This window comes from Manacus vitellinus, unplaced genomic scaffold (assembly GCF_001715985.3).
Source record: "Manacus vitellinus isolate BGI_N305 unplaced genomic scaffold, ASM171598v3 scaffold_16_pilon, whole genome shotgun sequence".
NCBI classification, from domain to species: domain Eukaryota; kingdom Metazoa; phylum Chordata; class Aves; order Passeriformes; family Pipridae; genus Manacus; species Manacus vitellinus.
Window position 1 is genome coordinate 13,189,467 of NW_021939189.1, and position 19,612 is coordinate 13,209,078.

A 19,612-nucleotide genomic window follows, 5' to 3' on the forward strand; every position below is an offset into this window, starting at 1 on the left:
AGCACAGTAGCAGTCACTGCCCCATAATCCAGGTTAATGTTATTATGCCCTTTTTACTCCTGCCCTGACAAGTCATCCACATTGTTCTCTCACTTGGAACGACTGGAATTGTGCAACTGAGACCTGAAAGGATCAAATCCCTTTCTAAGTATAAGGGACATGAAGTCTACAGTTCAAAACTATAAAACTAGCACACTGTGGGCCAGTAAATATAAATGCAAGACTTTGAGAAGAAACCTATACTTTAAGAGGGATCAAATGATGGATGCTTTAAAGTAATTTTTTTTTAACCTGAAACTCTACTGATTATGAAAATTATTTCTATTCTTCTTAATGATCCCATTGCATTTTTACTTACCATTTTTTATTTTGATGTATGGGTCCTGTAGCATTAGGTTTTGTCACAAAAAGTTGGAAACAGCAAAGCCTCTGGGCTCTGTTTAATCTTTCCTGTGACTTTGTCAATCTCATTGGCACACACTGATGGAATTTCCCATATTCACAGAAATAGAATGAAAAGATGGTCACAGAGAAGTAAACAGAATTATTTACTCAATAATATTTGAATGGGAAAACTGATAGCAAATTAATGGCATAGAGAGGATAAACTGCTGAGTTTAAAAGAAAGAGAAAAGGAGGGTTCTTTGCATCCCGTCTTAACTGTAATAGCACAGTGATAAATCAAATCAAATATTACTAAACCAAGGGTGACTTCTTACCCTATAATTGGTTTCACAAGATTAATAATTTTGTGTCAATCTGCAAGTTTAATTATTATCAAGGGAAACTTATTGAAAATTGAATCAGGGGAAGTGAACATTTAAAATTAAAATTGAACAGTCTTAATATATCTAAATAAATAAATAAAAATCCATTTTAAATGTCGGTGTTTAAAATGATAAAATGGGAAGAAATTAGAATTGTCTCTTCATCCAAAGATTAATGATGCAATTCCTCTGTTGATGTGAGCCTGAATTGCTTCTGACCCGATACGTATTTCACAAAAAATGTCATATGCAAAATATCACCAAAACTTTTGCTGTAATAGCTCTGCAATGGTGAACTACAGAGACACACTGCACAGTTAGGTGAAAATTTGTATCCCCACAACAAAAGCAACAACAGACTTATGGTTAGTGGGTGGTGTCATTGATCTGCACAGTGCTGGGCTATGAGGGCAGCAGTGCATGACAAAGCAGATACTGGGTGACAGAAGAACAGAGATACAGCACAAGTATAGGGACACACATGGGATGATTTAGAATAGGGGGAAGGAAGAATGAGAACAACATTGCAGGTGAAGTGCAGTAATAGAACAGTGTTATGGTTGATATTTCGCACAGTGAAATAAATCTTACCTGTTTCTGTCAGGCCAAAAGGAGAATTGATAGCAGAAGTGATATTCAGATTCGAAATATTAATTGGAAAATACACAGAACTCGTTTCACCAGGGTCTTTTTCCTTCTCATCATTATACTTGCTAATTAATTCTCAAGGAACTGTTTAAATTTCAGGGATATTGCAGTAAGGAGTAGAAAAATTCACTGTTTATTGTATATTAAAAATACTTTATTTTGAGTCGCTTCGTATGTACTGTACTAGAGCAAATGAGATTGTCTCTACAACCCAGTGTGTATTATTTGGAACCAGGAAGTGTTCATAAACCAATAACCTCATGTGGCCAAACGAGGACAGATTGCAACAGAGTTCCAGCCTTTTTTCTTGCCTCCAGGAACCAGAGTATTTCTCCATGTGTCCATATATCCATATAGAGAAATATGGATACTATGATCCATAGTATCAAATTAATATTCTCTTTAAGGAAAACAAGAATTTAAGGTTTTTCAAGGTCTTTTTTTTTTGAAAACAAGTAACACTGTTATACATATGCACAGTTTAAAAATGCTCAGTGAGTTACAAAAATCATCCACACTGACAACTTGAACCGTAAGACTACTGCAAAATGATCTCCCATGTTGCTGCAGGCACAGTCAGCTTCCAAATTAGGACAGGATGCCTATCCTTGTACCACATTAATTTGGTTGGCAAAGCGGAAAAACAGGGACAGCCTGTGGTTTAAAAAAACTAAGTCACAAACCTCTGAATAACAGGTTTTCTATTAGAAATGGCAGTTCAGCTGGGCACTGCTGAAAGAAACAGTAATGATGATGGAAGGTGTACTTCCATTATGTACTGAAACCTTAAAAGTTGTGGGCTGCAAACATTAAAAGTTTTTGGAACTTGTGCAGTTTTGTTTATATCCAATAGCATAGTCAAGTGCTAATTGCCTTCCATTAGATTTGACAGCTGGTGTTACAAGTATAATTTTAACCATTTTGCATTTGCCTCAAACAGACACTTGCAGCTCGAAAGTCTGGTATTTCCATGGCCATGCTCACCCGGACCTCCATAAACACTGAGGAAATGGTAAGTGTGTTCAATGACACGTTTAAATCACTTAAACAATGGAGACATTTTTGTTAAAAGAACTTTAAAATTTATTTCAGCCTCAGACGCTCCAAACTGGATGAAATTGAGTGTGTAAATATTCCATTTATTGCGTAGGAACTTTCAGGAATCCTGAGCAGAATTTGCTGCCTGATCCACGGTTACAAGGCCAGGTTTGCTTCTGCTGACTCACACCCATGGCAGTCAGAGGAGACTGAGCAAGAAACCTTTGTTTTACCAAGCAGTTATTTGGGGGAAGCGTTTTATACCATGCTTTACCTGCAGTCTTTCAGCATCTTTATGTCTTCATCACATCATGGGGGCAATCAGAATGACAGGACTCTGCAAGAAGGTTTCTTTGTGATCATTATTTTTTCCCAGTCCTTATGGATGGCTGGGACACTATGTGACTTTTTTTAATGTAACTCACACTAATAACACATCATTCTTGAAGAAATGTTTAGTTCATACAAAAAGTGACCACAAGAATATTCTGAAAAATCATATTCTTATAGCTAGTAAAACCTGTGTATTGTGGTTTCCCATTATTGACTTCACTTAGGTTTTGAAAAAGAAATTTATTTGAAGCAAAACCACAAAAGGTGTCATTTTCCTCAGGAATACTTAAAGTGTGATGCAAGAAGATTTACATGGCTAAACTAAGCAAAAGGACTAATTTGAAGGAATATAGGCCCATTTCGTGTTCCTTAACTTGCTAGTGCATACATAGCCTTCTAAAATATATCCTACATTGAAGAAAAATGAAGTGTTGAATTTTTCTTACACAGTTGTTAAGCTCCATAGTAGAAGAATGGAAGAACAGAATATACTGACAGGTGTTCTGGGAGCTGAAACCCACAGCACAAATACACACACGTCCATCTCACCTGATTTATTGTGAACTTTCTGTGCTTATATGGTAATCATAAAGTAACAATTTGCTAGTGCTCAGGGATGGATTGCTGAGGTAGAAAACAGCTGGTGTTTGAAATGTTCTTTCAGTAGAAGAAGGAGTTATTTTATTCTGCTATCTCAAAATAGTAACAAAGGTTGACAGAATGAAAGAGAACTATTGAATCTTAAGAAGAAGTTCAAGGCTGAGAGAAAATTATACAGAAAAACTTACACCATGCAAGTCATACAAAATAAAGACTTTTTTATCTATGTTATAGTTTCTACAAAAATACCTAAGTTCAGTAAAAGAAACTAAGATACTCCATATGATTTACTAAAAGATGTTTACTGAAAAAACCCTATGTATGTATTTATTACCTTTTATGATGACTAATATAGATGCAGCTATTCATTTACCTGCCTCCCTTCCTGTAAAAACTATCAGGCTCTGACTTTAGTTGCAAGTTTTAGAGATAATATTAATTGCCAACAAATGCAGGACAATAAATAATAATGGGGGCTGCACTTACAGATTCTTATTGAGGGGTACTCTTCAGGAGGAAAAAAGAAGGCAGCAAATCCCAGTAGACAGCTCAGTGAAAGCATTTCTCCAATGCTTGCTGTCAACCAGGAGAAACAACTGAACTATGATTCAGGAGATATGAAAAAATAATTTCAGTGTGGTTTTATGCCTTTATACTCTTTGGCCTCCCTTTGAACCATGCCACATGAAAAACTCTGCATCAGAAACAGATATTTCCTAAGAAATCTTTAAATAAAAATGTAATTCCAAAGGTAGACAGCAAATACAATTTAGATATATCAAAGTTCATTTGATGAGAAAATGTAAAAAGGTAATTTAGAGAAGAGGTGAATAGGAGAAGCCTCTTATTCTTTAGTGAGCCAGCCCTCACTAAGCATATAAAGGGAAGTGAGTAATCTTTCACAGATAAATGTAATGCTAGAGCCAGGAAAGCCACTGGCTAGATATTTAAAACATGGAAAAGATAATACTTTTGTACTTGGTCTCTAAGTAGCCAGCTGAACTTAATAACCTAGGGCATCATTCAACAGGGTAGAGCAAGATTTGAAAACAAAAAGGACAGACATTTTCAGGCATAAAAGAACTCTCCAGATACTCTCCACAAAATGAAGATGTGAAATGCAGATGAAGAAATGCAGTCACCAATGAGAGTTAAAGAAAAAAATCCCTTTGGGCAAGTTATTCCTCTGATTAAGGTTTTCTGGCTTTTACCCTCCCTCAGCTTTTTCTAGAGGGAATATTAGTGACTCTGGTGGGAGCAGGTTATTTGGCTGACTAGATTCAGCATGGAAATTCTTTGAACTAATGCCTTTTATTAAAAAATCAAATGCCACTTATACAAAAAATTAAAACCTGAGGTGAAGGCTGTGAGCTTTGCCACCTGACAGTGCTGTCCTGGTAGAGCACACACGTGACCCAGTGAGTTTGTGTGTTTTCAGGCACAGGTCCAAAGACATTTTAAACAACGTGATACTTAAACATATGTTTTCAGTTGAGCATTCATATAATTGCTTTGCTGAACAAAGAGACGGGGAGTTTGTAAAAATAATATATCGATGACATTTAAAAGTATTTCAAGTAGTATATGACAGAAATAAACTTCAATTCAGAGGATAAGCAGATAAGTAGATAATTCTCCTATATATTGAGTGCTAAATGTTGCCATGCCCAGAGCTCAGTGAATTCATATAACAGAAACATTTAAACAGAGAAAAGTAATAGGAATGAAAGCCTCTAGACAGAAAGATAAATAAAATTCTCCTTTGCAATTTCCTTTATTAACAACAGGGGAAGGAACATGTTCAGCAGCAAAACTAATCTACAAATTGTGCCTTTCAGCTGAAAATTTCATTTACCCTCAAATGTTTACTTCAAGGCCTGTTGAGTTGTGCCATTTCATTACTTACTGACATTTTAGAAAAAGATAAAAGTTACTGGCAAAATAATTTATAATGTGAAAAACCAATGAAGCTGAACAGGGTGAAAGGGCAGGATTTGTACTGAGGCTACTAGAGTTGAGGAGTGGGACAGTGTTACCTGCAAAGGAATCTTCAAATATCTGGTGGTTTCTGAGAAGCATCATTTCTCAGCAGGCTGCATAAATTCACCTTGGGTTTCTTTCTAATCCCCGTGACTGGCAAGTTGTGACATGGCAGGCAGAAGGTGGACATATGTGCAAAGAGGGATTCTCCAGAGATAGGTGGCTGTGTCTGCCCCAGTCCTCCTTAGGGTCTGCCAAATCAAACCAGTGCAGACCTTTCCTTGCTTTCAGGGAAGTTATTAGGACAGACTAAGAAGTACCCCAGAGAGCAATTCAGAATTTGTTTTAGTCTTTCCTGCTGTATCAGGTTTTTTTCTTAGTTCAGTTCTGCAGTGTTCTCAGAAGTGCTAGGATCAAATGCCCACGAAATGTCTGACCATGTATATTTGATTTGGCTTCACAGGATGGATGCTGTTTTCAGTGTGTAACTCTTAACTTCAAGAAGAGTTGTTGCAGCCTAAGCTACTTAACACTTGGTTCTGCTATTTTTAGTGCTTGAACCTATGGATCAGTAGATTTATTGCTACATGCTAATGGTTTTCCCATGGTAGCAAAAGTCCTTTAATTGATGGCTCTGATTGTGCAACATTATACAGATGTGTGCACAAAATATATTTTATTTTTATCATTAGCAGAATATCTCACATGGTTTGAGCAGAGAAAACCAAGAACATGTCAGATATTGGTAGACAGCCTAATATCTTGCATTTGGTATAAACTTACCACAGCTGAATATTAAATATAAGGGAGTGCTGACTAATGCTCAACTGAGTAAGTTTGCTTTGTTTCCTATCCTATCAGAACTGTGGCAGAGATGTTGAAGCACAAGTGGACAAATCACACATGTTCCCAAGTGTTGTTTCCCATTTTCTACAGTATTAGAGCTACCTCATATTATATCCACACCGAACAAAGACATGGATGGACAGACAGATTTTCAGAAATATCCCTCTGTGCCACCCCTTCTAATATGGTTTCTTCTTTCTAACAGAAACAATCATTCATTATAAGGGAACAGGTCTAGAACTTCTAATACATTCATGGCAGCCATGTATGAGTTTAGTGAACACACAACCCCAAAAAACCCACAAATGTTGTAAGATCATATTTTTGTGTGGTGTCAAGTACAGCCTACTTTTTCATTCCCGGTAAATCACCTGGACTTAGAAGATCTAGGTGCCTGAAAACAAAGCTCAGATAAACAAACTGGACCATTGTGGCTGTATAAGCCCGTGTTTTACATACAAAACTTCAGAGATTGCTTTGTATTTACCTTAATAAGCACTGAGAAGTTGAGATTGAGGTTGTTACTGTACTAGTCAGCCAATAACTGTTCTTGTAGTAGAACTGGTCATGAGTCTTAAGCCAAAACAGTCAAAGAAATGGGTGGGGATTTTTGAGAGCGTGGATCATTCTTTTTTACAGGTAAAAAGCAACTTGATGCTTAAACAGGAAGTAGTGAGTATGGTATTACAGACAATAGCACAGGAATACAGATAAAATGGAACCCTAAAACTGGCCAGCTTTTATTTGAGGTTATATAGACACTAAATATTAAATGACAGCATTGTATATAATCAAAGTACATTTTGTGCAGTGTGTCTAAGTTCCTGTAGAAAGTATTTAAACATTCAGAAGTAGTGTTAGGCACCAGTGAATGTAATGTGATGAATTTTTTAATTTCTGCCTAAAAATATAAAAATATGCATAAGACTTCTTGTTAAATGACTAACTTGATTCCAGTTTAACTCTGCTGTTTCTGAATTCAGATAAAACTGTCATCCAGGGTTCTTTTGTCTTCAAAGCATAAGGCAAAATGAGTAAATCAGTATTTTGCAAATTCATACTTCTATGTATATTCTGATATTTTCTAGCATTGTAAGTGTAAATGACATATAATTTAGCTACAGTTCACGTGTATTAAACAAAGTCTTGATTTTTTTTTCTTACCCAACAGAAAATACACGTCTTCAAGAAGACATTGCAGGCTTTGATCTATCCTATATCATCAACCACACCTCATAACTTTGAAATTTGGACAGCTACAACTCCCACATACTGTTATGAATGTGAAGGTCTACTTTGGGGCATTGCCAGACAAGGCATGAGGTGCACTGAATGTGGTGTCAAATGCCATGAGAAGTGCCAAGACCTCCTGAATGCTGACTGTTTGCAGAGTGAGTATTTCTTGACGACTAAAACATTGCAATACTTCACATCTTTTGATTTTGTGTGTACCCTCAGATATATCCTGAAACAAAGGACCCGATCATCCCAAACCAGTGAGGGCATGTTTAACAGTTGAGAAGCTAGCCAGAAACTTCAGGAAACAACTACTGTTAATTTTGCTTTTGTCTTTAAAATGTGCCAAATGTTGCGGGTCAGTTACAAAATAGTGCTTGGTAACATCGGAGAATTGTTTATTTTCTACTGCCTAAGCCTAAAAAATGGCAAAGATTAAAAAAATATTCATGATACTTATTGTAGTCATATTATTGTGCTGCATAATAGACAAAAATATTAAACAGTGAGTAGGACCTTACCTTTCAAAATACCAAACCATGTATGGGTAAGGGAAAGAAAAATTTAGTCAGGAAGTCCTTTGGGACCTTTTTCTTTGCCCAGATTGATTCCAACCACCATGCATTCTCCTTCAAAGATATACTAGGTACATTGAAACCATACTTAAATTACAACACAATTATTACACAAGATTCTAAACAATAGAAAAACAAGACCTGCAAATTGTCCAACATTCTTATTTTGGGATGAAAGGCGCTTTTATAACTCTGGAGTTATTCCCCATTGTTAACTGCTGATCTGTTCCTGCGCTTCTACATGTAGGAAAAGTACATAGATATTTCAATGAGGTCTTCCTTCTTCCCACTGTGTTCTCTGTGTGAAGAGCTGTCACAAGGGATGGTTTCTCAAGGTTCATACTGTTCAGGAACTAATCAAAATTTCCCAGAGCAACTGACCCCATGGAGCCCAAACCAATGAAGAATTTCTAAATCAAGCTGTTTAACTGCGCTTCATTGTCATTCTGCACTATGGCTGAAACTGGGCTGTGTTTGACAACTAAGCTTTTTGACATAGTTTCACAAGTGAGAAAGGAATGTTTGCTTTGAAAATCAACTACTACAGAAGTAGCTTGTGCAGCATTAATGTGATTGCTGGTGGTGAATAGTCAAAGGTGTATAAAGATGATACTCATGAGCAGCTTCTTCAATAAGTGCAAGTAGTTCTGTTACTGGGACAGTAACAAAAGCAGGTATGTTTTCAGAATGTCAGTTCCTGTTCACTCTTATTGACTAATTGTCTCGTTTCATTCTGGGTATGTTTTAAGACAGGCTAAAAATAATAGTGAATTGCACATCAGCCCATTGATCTCTCTGTTTTGAGTAGTCATTTGACACCCTGTTTCTGCTGGGAATCACTTGGTTTATACTGCCTGGATTTATAGGCAAGGAAATGAGTTAAGCTTGTACTTCTGCTGGCAACAGGATATGTGCAAGTCACTTGCCAACCTGACGGAGGAAGCAGAAAATAGGAATAGCTTTCCTAAATTTAATGTCTCCCCTTATGCATCTTATCTTGTTTAGTGCTATTTATGTGCAGGGGTAAGAAAACATGGGGGAGAGGCACTGAATTGATACTGATATTCTCAAAATGTAGTGTGAGATTAATCTTGTAGGGGGGCCACAAACTGAATCTTTATGAACCACATTGGATCTAATTGAAGGTTACTTTCTACACATCCTTCAGGAACTGGGCTACTGCTGGGATTAGGAGCTACTCTGCTATGACTCATTTTTGCTGCTCCCTGAAAAGGCTTATTGTATTCTGTGACAAAGAGATAACTATCAAGTCTTCTGTAGAGTGTTGTGGGAATTCCCGTATCATAATTACATACAATAATGGTCTAGAAATAAAGCATAGCTGAAACTTAGTCCACCAGAAGGGGACCTTTTATTTTGGAGGATTTAAGAGAATAACACGTCATGTTATAACACTTTGTTTCAGAAATATTTTTAATTTAAGAAAATCAAGATTAATTTGCTCCATGAAACATATACAACAAATCTTGTTTCAACATGAGTGTTATGAAGTGTTGCAAAGATCAAATGGTTATGAGCATGGTAATCATGTCTTTGTGCTGGGAGGAACCTTTCTGTTACTGTTATTTGGGTGGTTCTCATCTCACCAAACATGTGAAAACCCACCTCTACTCCACCAGGATTTCAACCTGGTTACTGCATGGCATTCAGTCCCCTTTTGAATTACATTGGAGGTTTTTTTAATTGGAAGTTTTATATGGCAAGAACATTTATTTCTGTCTCATGGATCCTCTGTCCTGTAGTGCATTCTACAAGTACAGCACAATACAGATCAGTGGTGTATTCTTAAGAGATACCTTACATACAGTCACCCCTGCTTGAAAGACTATTTAGATCTGACCTCTAGCATTTTGGTTCATTTTTATCAAAGAAAACAGTGATTAAGTCTGTGTCTTTTCATTCCTGTGAAAGTTTGAAGAGTGGAAAATGAAAGCTTCCTGAGGTGTCTGTAGGAGCTAGCACATATCAAGTATAGCATTTTAATCTCTTTTTGCTGTTTGAGAGAGTCACAGTTCAAACTGGAATTGTTACTACAGCTATTTCTGCTCAATAATAAAAGCAATGTGAGAAAAGCAAGATCCAAGATCATGTCCCTGACAATTTCAGGGTTACAAGTTACTCAAGGGCTGCATGTAATACTATGATTTCTCATAACAGAGAATGGTTAGAGAGGTTGTTCTTTGTGAGGCTTCTTAAAAGTGACCAAATCTCTTGTCACTGCACACACTGAAAAACAACATTTAAGCCAGCTAGGCCTGAATATAACACTAATAAGGAGCTGAGCTGTTATTACTCCTCAGAATAAGTAATCCTTTCTCTGTGGGGTGATATACCTTCACATATCTGCATGCTGACCATGCCTCTTCCTGTTTCACTTTTCCAACTGTCAAGGCAATAATCCTCTGCTAACTTTCTGAGAGGTGAGCTGTTTTTCAGGGTACCACAATCATGCAGGTGACATGAGAGATGTATCCATCCCTGAAATAATTTAATCTGGCTAAAATTGAAAAGCTACAAAAGGCATACAGAGTAAAAGTATCCTTTTTATCTTCCTTTTCACTTAGCTGAAGAAAAATTCAGCCCAGAGGTTCCCTGGCCCACATCACTAACCCAAAAAAACATAAAAAATATTTCAGAGCACCATGCTGTCTTTGAAGAGTTTTTATAGATGTATAAATGAAAAGTCTTAGAGAGGGCCTGCAAAAAAAGAAATAGGATTGAAAGTCATTTGTGGGGTGAACAGTTTGAAAACATTGAGCCACAAAGTCTTGAAAGGATAAACCTCTAGAAGGCAAATTGCAGATAAAATATTTAACACACATAAGGGATCCCGCTCTTCCCATTAGCATGCAAATGTTTTTGAGCATCCTGTCATATTTTTTTGCAACAGATTAATTGTTCAGTGGGTTTGAATATTATACTGCTTTGAAAATTAGGTTCATGCACATTGTTTTACATTGGAAAAATGAATTGACCAATTGGTTAAATCTCTGTTGCTGAGAAAGCTAATGCTAACAGTATCATAAAGTGAAATGTAGTTATTTTTATCACAGTCATTCTTTGGGCCTTCTCATAATCATGAGGGTGTATTGGCCTCCAAACCTCTGTGATTTTTTTTATATGCAATGATTACTAATGTAGACTGTAGAAATGAAGTCACATCTCAAGCTCTTTAAGGTCAATATCTAACCTTGTTCTAAATTAAGTTTAAAAAAAAATCAGTAGTACTTTCATTAGACCACTCATCTTCAACAAGAAATCCCTTTCTAGTACTAGGTGCAGTATTAAGTTAGAATTGATTTCAATCATGTTGAGTTTGTATCAGTCCCTAGGGTAAAAGGGGCTTGTTAACTTTGTGTGCAATGTAAGTTAACGATATTGTCTCAATTAATTTGATCAATACTGGATGAAAAGAGTTGTTGATAGACTGTCAGCAATTGAGGATGTAAAATTAGTTGCAATAAATAATTTCATATAAATAGAAGGCTATTTTGTTAAAGGAAGTTGCATTTTAACACATATTTCAATTTTATCTGTACAATTTTATCAGTAAGGTTTTTAACAGGAATGTGTTGTTGCCATTCATATTGTGTCCATGGTTTATCATTCAGTTATGATGTTGCATTTGTACTTTTTGAGGAAGGGCAGAAAATAAGAGAAAATGAAAAATATTCCTTCCTGCATCTTCCAAGAATGACCTGTCACACTTCCAAGCAGATCAGCCATCATCCCTTTTGTAATAAAATCACTAGAGAATTCCTTATCTGGTATTTAATTTCATGGTAGCATTTAATTCTATTTCTACTAATTCCTGATTTTTCAGTCTGGAAAATCTTTAATCACTAGAACTTTGGTCTTCTGCATTCAAAAAAATTAGGTATTCTGACCTAGAGATTTTCAAGATTTTTCAAGATTTAGTGCCATGGAAAACACCTTGAAGTAGGCATATAATTCAGCCCTTTGACAGTCTGGGATCACTGGTATCTGTTATCTCATCCCACACTTTTCCAATCTTATGACATTATGCCTTCCCACTTTGTTATCTCTCTCTATATAGATATCTCTGCCTCCGATGTGCTGAGATACCTTCAGGCACATTGAAAAATGAGGAAAACAAAAACATGAAATATTTGTTTAGTAAGACTCCACTGAATTGTATGCTGAAAGATGACCCTTTCTAGTTCTGTGGATGTGTTGATAATTTTTTTCTTTAGCCATTGCAAGCTGAGAGTGACTCAACAAAAAACTCCTTCCAAAGAATGTACTGGTGTTTGATGGTATTGTAAAGACAGAACTCTGTTCTTCTTCAGTATTGAAATATCTGTATTCTAATTTCATAGCAAATTATTCAGCATAATTTTGTCTTAATTTTACTGTCCTTTTGAAGGGAACAATAATACTTTGATTCTCCCAGGAGTTGAGGATGGCTGGTTGGATGATGTTTCCAGAAGCTTTTGGAAAAGTACTTAGTGCTGCTAATGATAATGATGATGATGATTGTGACATTCAGTGCCACAAGCCTTTGAGCAGTGTTTAACAACATGAGCCAGAATTCAGCAATGCCTGTAGCAAGTGGCAATGTGTCACTGATTATAAAATTTGTAGTATTCATCTTGCTTAATATGTTAGTCTCATCAAGAGGTGGGATAGCCTGTTAAGCACTGCAGGAATTTAAATTTTTACTTGCTACATTTGTAATACTCTCCTGATCATAGGGGTCTGATGTTTCTTTCCTCACACCCAACTGCAAGATCAATATTTGGGTTTTTTTCAGTGTACATTTAGGTATTGTAGAGACATTGATCAGAAACTCTTTCCTCTGGCACACAAAGGACACTTTATAAGGTGAACTTCACTTTTTTTTTTAAAGGACCTTTGAGATCATTTACAATTGTTCGAGAGAGAAATCTCTGCAGAGCACTTCTGAAAAGAACTGTGAATAAAATCTGCAACAACTTGGTATCCTTATTTTTTTTAATTAAACCAATAAAATCTGTAGTGGTTTTGATGTTCCAGAAAAATTACCTGAGAATTTTCTTTGTTTTCCAGATTTGTTTTATAGGATAGACCTGACATATTTCCACAGGGTAGTATAGCCTAGAAGTATTCTCACATAGATAATATCCTCTGATCTCTTCTACCATCCTCATATACTTACTGAAATTATCAGAAATGACCATTTTACTGAAGAGAAGAACCTCTCTGTTCTGTACCTGTGATATGTTATTTTCATGAGTGATCCCTCAAGAAGAGTTTTAAGAAAAGCATTAAAGTTTAATACCACACAAGCACAGTAGTGGTGTTTAATGATGGAGTTTTGAGACCACAATTTAGTGCCTACTGTTCAGTTCATGTGTTCAGATGTTTTCACAGTACTGAGCAGTACTGATTCAATAAATATTTTTAGGTATAACACACCTGATGGAAGCTGAATATTAACCCATCGTGTTTAACTAAATCAGTTGATAATTTTAGGTATCACAAAGAATAAATTCTAGAGTCTTGGTATTATTCAGATTAAACAAAGGTACTGCAGTACCAAGAGTTGACTGGAGACTCTAGAGGCAAAAAAGAACTAAATTAACTTTTTAATAACAATAGTGACCTTTTCTCTCATTTCAGGAGCAGCTGAAAAAAGTTCCAAACATGGTGCAGAAGACAAAACACAGAATATTATTAGTGCTATGAAGGAAAGAATGAAGATTAGAGAGAAAAATAGACCAGAGGTGTTTGAAGTGATCCAGGAAATGTTTAATATTTCCAAAGAAGATTTTGTACAATATACAAAAGCAGCAAAACAAAGTGTTTTGGATGGAACATCCAAATGGTCAGCAAAAATAACCATCACAGGTAAATTTTTTTCTTTCTTTCGTAATCATACCCTGGTTCAGGAATAAGATTTATTGCAAGCAGAGCTGGAGCTGTGTGTTCAATTGCACACTTGGTGCATCAGCAAACAGTTGAATTTATAGCATGCTAACTGCAAGAGCTTTAAGTTACATCTGTTGGCAAAACTACTTTATATTCTTCTGCTCTAGGAAGGAAGATGAGTAAATGGCCTTGTTGCATCTCCTCTACCTCCTGCCAGTATCTCCTGTGCTAATGATGAGCTTTTTGCCAGCAACTACAAGAGTCAAAGGTCACACAAAAAGGTTTTGAGTGACTAAAAACACTTGAGCTTGCAGTTCCAGACCCCATTGGTTTGAAACTCATCATTCATTCATGTTGTTTAGCTAAGGATGTGTTCCAGTTCAGTGCTGCTGCTGCTGCACACCCAGAACATGCTCCAAATGGCTTCCAATCACGTTAGCCTGGTTGCTCATGATGATTTCCAGGTCTTCTGGCTCTGACATTCAAGTTTTTGAATTAAAACCTCACCAACAGGGGAGTGTTTTTTTTCTACTTAAGGTTGAGGGATGGTGCACAAAACTCGAAAGAATAATTGTCCCAAGCACTAGGGACAGAGTTAATTCATGTATTTACTTTTAGTTGTACCTCTAAAGGATACTGAAGGCTGTCTTGTGTTCAGGCCAGTATAATACATACCATTTAACAACTCTGGAAGACATTTTCTAGGCTGTCACTTAATTCTCCTGCATGAATCACAGCAGGTTACTTCCTTGCCTTCTAAAAATTTCGCTATGGATTTAGAGTGAATGGGGAAGGCAAAATATGCTAGTTTATTCCTAAGAGTTAGTCTTTTCAGAAATTGGATGCATAAAAGAGTAACAGAATCTCACTTTTTTCACTGAAGTCAGCACATGTGACTGAACCCACACAGGAGCTGATCTGCTGAGCAAGAAGGTGTCGTTTTTATGTAATCATTTTTCTGAGTACACCGAGGGAGCTTCATTATCCAAAATGAATGACATTAGAGAACGTTAACTAAATGTTACCACTGAGATGCTTTAAATAATATGTGCAGAATAACAAAACCAAGCTCAGCCTATGGTAGGAGACAGAGTGTTTTAGCTGCAGTTCTCTGGGTTTGGCAGGTTGCTCTTTGACAATTCTGCTTTCCCCTGAGGTTTCCAGTTTTATGAATTATGGTTAAATTGGGTGGATTTATATTTGGCACTAAATTCATAGCCATTAACTATACACCCACAATAACTGTCAGAAAAGCTAGCAAATACATAAACAGTTAATGATAATTGATCTGAACTGTCATCCTCTCTGTAATGGCATAGAAAGTATTCCGAAAACCATCATGGTTCACCTCTCACATGAGGAGAACAAATGGCATGCCCCTCATGTTTTGTTTCATAATCCACAGAGCAGACTTTTTTATATTGGAAGTTTTACTTTGTAAATGTTAGTTTAGAACTTTTGAGAAATTTTGGAGATCGTTATTTATTTTTTGGGAGTGGGGATGATGGCTGTGGAATTTTAGGGAATTATTAAGCTCAAACCGAGTTATACAGCAACATTCTATTGTTTGCCATGCTGATTAAGTCTCAGTTTGAGAAGAATATTTGAATTATGCATCAAAAGTATTTGTTTTGTGCTTGGTAATGAATCTTTGCATTTATTACTCTATTAAACTGTATTTTAAAATTGTATACAATCCAAAAGGGTAGTTAGACAAACCTTGTCAGGCTCCAGACTTATAGACGCTGGGAAAATAATCCAGAAATCTTTGTTTCAGGAGCCCTCACTGTGATGATTTTGTTTCCTGTTGCTGTTGACACTGTCATTTACCTCTTGATAATGAAGGTCATGAGGGCTAAAGCACATTTCTCTCCTTTTGTTGCAGTTCTTTGTGCTCAGGGCTTGCAGGCTAAGGACAAAACTGGCTCAAGTGACCCATACGTTACTGTGCAAGTTGGCAAAAACAAACGGAGAACAAAAACTATTTTTGGAAACTTAAATCCCGTATGGGATGAAAAATTCTACTTGTAAGTATAGAAAATACTGTTATTTCTTGCTTTTTTAATTTACTTGTAGGTAATATAATGCTACAAAGTGAAATAATCACTTAATGTGAAAATACTTTTTGTCTGTACTATGTATATTCATAGCATTAATGCATTAGCAAGTTCTGAATGGAGAGAGCATCAAAGTTTTTTGTGACTTTATCTTAAAGTAATCACACAGCTCATAATCAGGTCCTTTTGGGGGATCTATTGTTGGTGTCTGTTTATTCTAATTTTTTTAGGGAACTTCAGTAAATTTTCAGACTCCAACCTTACATAACAAGTACTGACATTATAATGCCTTCCCACGTGTCAGATACTGGCCATGCGAGGTAAATGCATTTTTATGTGAGGTGGTGATTCTCCTGAGTGAAACTGGGGAATTTTGTAGGAACTGATGTGCTTCAGGCTCTGGGATGGGCTGTTTGTAATGGCTATGCTATTAGAGACATGTTGAGAGTATGTTATGATTTTCCTGTCTCCTTTCTTTGGCCACAGCCTCTGAATGAATAGGGTATAGTTTGGGGTCAGGACACCACAGAAGTTCAACCCTGACTGCAAAAATGTTCAGTTTGTAATACATTGTCTAAGGTTTGAATAGGATTTCATGCCAGTTCTGCTAAAGTCCCTAGATTTATTTTTTTTTCCCCTAGAAAGGCATGTTACAGTACAGGAAAATCTAATTCTCAGGTACTATACTGTTCCTTTCCTGAAAATATTGCCTGAGGATGCAACGCATTCCTGACTGAGAATTTGACTGATTTGACAGTAATATCAATTTACTGTGCTATTCCTCTACGTGTTGCAGAAGTATTTGAGTATTTATTCTTTTCTTAACTTGATTATGCTGTACGACAGTATATGATGTGCACTTAACTACTATTATTAAACTAAGTCAAGGATTCTGAAAAGCTAATAAAACCCCTAGATTTCCTTTGGAAATTTTTAAGTGGAAAAGAAACATTTATTTAGGCAGATTTTTTAAATTGTTCAGAAAAGTTCCAGTCTACTCTGAAAGTACTTACCACAGTAATATCAAGTGAAGTTTAGGAGGTGTTTTATGAAAGCTGTGTGAAAACACTAGGATGGTAAATTCTGAAAATAAGAAATTATAATAATAAAGGATCTATAATTTAAATGTTCGTTAAATAGAATAGTTTTATTTGAATTTGTATTGAGAGTATATGCAAACTGTTGACACATTTTAATAGCCCAACCTTTTGGTACTACATTATAGAAGTCTAATATGTTTATGTCTAATAGTGATATTCAAAACAGGGTCTTAATTTGCTGCAACTTGATGAAAGACTGTATCAGTGATGATAAAAACAATGTGTCATTTTTTGAAGCAATGCTGAATTTATAAAGCAGCAACAGAATAGCTCAGGATCCTGCAGACATTTAAGATTCAGAAGCTCCAGCTGGTCCCTGTGTGCAACTGGCAATTTCAAACTAGCCACTCACAGCAATTTAAAATAATTGTCTTCAGAATATAACATTGTTTAGTTTATTCTTATATTCTTTTCCTCCTATAAAGAAAATATGAGTTGTCATTATCCCTATTTACATAAAAGTGGGAACAATTTCTGTGAAGGTTCAGGCATTTAAAGCAGAGCACTGTTTTCTTCAAGAAGGTGCAATATCGTAACATGAGGAGTTACCTTCTTATCATGTTGCACTTGCCCAGGTTTTCACTAGAATCTGCTCCCTTATTGTTGAGGGGGTTATTGTTTCAGTAGTGAGTTCAAAAGAGGTTTGGTCCAATGTGCCACTTCTGTTTGTCTGGAAAAGGTATCAGGGGATCCAAATGTATTAAACTACATATGCTCATGCCTTTCACAGATTCAAGCAGGTTATTATTAGAAATAAATAATTAGAAATAATTCAGAGCAAACACACACTTAGAAACTTTTTACAGGCTTCCCCTATACAGATGGTGTTTTCTTTTTGACTTATTTGTGCTACTCCAGTAATAGTTGAAGTGTCATTCCTCATTGAATGAGCGTGAGTGACCAAAGATAAGAGATTAATTATTTTCTTGCATTTAATTGTATAAGTTGCATAGTGTCAAAAGTTAGATGAGCAATTCAGCAAATTTGTTAGGATATTTTAAATGCATTTTCTCAAAGATGTGAGCAGGGCTACAATAAAATCCCTGGAAACTTGAAAAAATTCTGGGTTTTTTTCCCCATCACTAAGTATTACTATGATCTGCTGCTCTAGCAATAACATTTATAAAAACCCTTCAGACTTTACTATAGCATGAACCTCCAGGGTAACTGCTTTGAACTGAATGTATTTTCAATCGTTTTCATAACACTTGTGCTTTCAAAAATAATCTTCCTGACTTATTCAATGCATTGGATTTCAATTCAAAGTATATGAGAATTTCTGAAGTGTATTAAATAAACTATAAATGTTTAACCCCAAGATTACATCTAAAATAGATCAATATAATTTTTTCATTGACTCAAAAAGTATGATTTAAATTAGGCTCTACTAGTGATATTTGACAGTCCTGTTTAAAATCTAATTTATAACTCCTAAATGATAAATTTGCAGAAATAAAATGTGTCTCGAAATCTTACAATCTTATATTTACTCATAATACCAAAATATGCATTTAAATCTCCCCATCTGTTCCAAAACAAGGACCTGGAAAAAACATTGGCTCCCCACTGTGCATTTGCTCTGTCATAACAGATAAAGTGAGGGCAGTTCTAGTTCTTAGAGTTACACATAACCTGACATGATTTCATGGTAAGCAGAGAGTGAATGTTTCTAACAAACTATAATGTGACCCTCTGCTAAATGGGATATTGGCAGAGATTTTAACATGGGAACTCCTAAGCCATTAGAGCTTTTTGGTGCATGGGGTAGAAAAGCAAATTGACCAGCAGATTGTCGTGTAATGAATGTAATATAGGTGTTAAGGGCTTTGATCCTTTCTACTGGCATCATTAGAAATGAGATAACAGAGCAGTTTTTATTTTTTCACTAAAACATCAGTGATAGGAGCTGTTTGTCACCTTCTCTTTCTTCTTGAGTGTGGTATCTGATATGGGAAAAGGGATTTTTCAGCTTTCAGCTGCATTTTCAGCTTTAGTTACAGGAAGATATATTTGGGCAGTGTAGTTTTCAGCTTTGTAGAAACGTTTGGATCTATATCCTATAATAAAACTCTACTCTCATTCTTTTCTTGACCATTTTCAACAGTTGATTGCTGAAATATAGAAATCTGGTTTCTCTGACACTGTTTGGCAAGCACACATCTCTAATTGCCTTGCTGACTTTGCAGGTGCCACATTTCCTCTGACCATTTATTAACATCTCAGATACAAGTGTAGAATACAAAAGTCTTTCAAGTAAAGACTTCTTTCAAGAAAGAAAATAATAATCTTTCAAGATTATTATTTTACATTATTTATTCTTTCTATTTTGCACATATGTGCTCTGCTAAGTAGCTTAATTGGATATATATACTGCTAACTTCAGTGCATGGAAACATTTGAGCAAACTGATTTCAGGCATCCAAGTGTGGATGTTCTTCCTTAGAATTACACACATTTTATTTATTCTGAAATAAATTATTAATGCATTCATCTAAAGCAATATTTGGTGTAAGCAGCCAGGTATAGGAAATAAATACAAG

General features: G+C 35.8%; 1 protein-coding gene across 1 annotated transcript in view; it reads left to right on the top strand.

The window, feature by feature from the left end:
• The window catches only part of UNC13C (unc-13 homolog C), a 132,017-nt gene that overhangs the window by 26,240 nt on the left and 86,165 nt on the right, over window positions 1-19,612 (top strand). Inside the window, exons 6-9 of the mRNA XM_025894835.2 lie at window positions 2,356-2,427; window positions 7,384-7,603; window positions 13,667-13,894; window positions 15,801-15,942. Coding sequence (XP_025750620.1) covers window positions 2,356-2,427; window positions 7,384-7,603; window positions 13,667-13,894; window positions 15,801-15,942 — 662 coding nt within the window. The remainder of the gene's footprint in view (window positions 1-2,355; window positions 2,428-7,383; window positions 7,604-13,666; window positions 13,895-15,800; window positions 15,943-19,612) is intronic.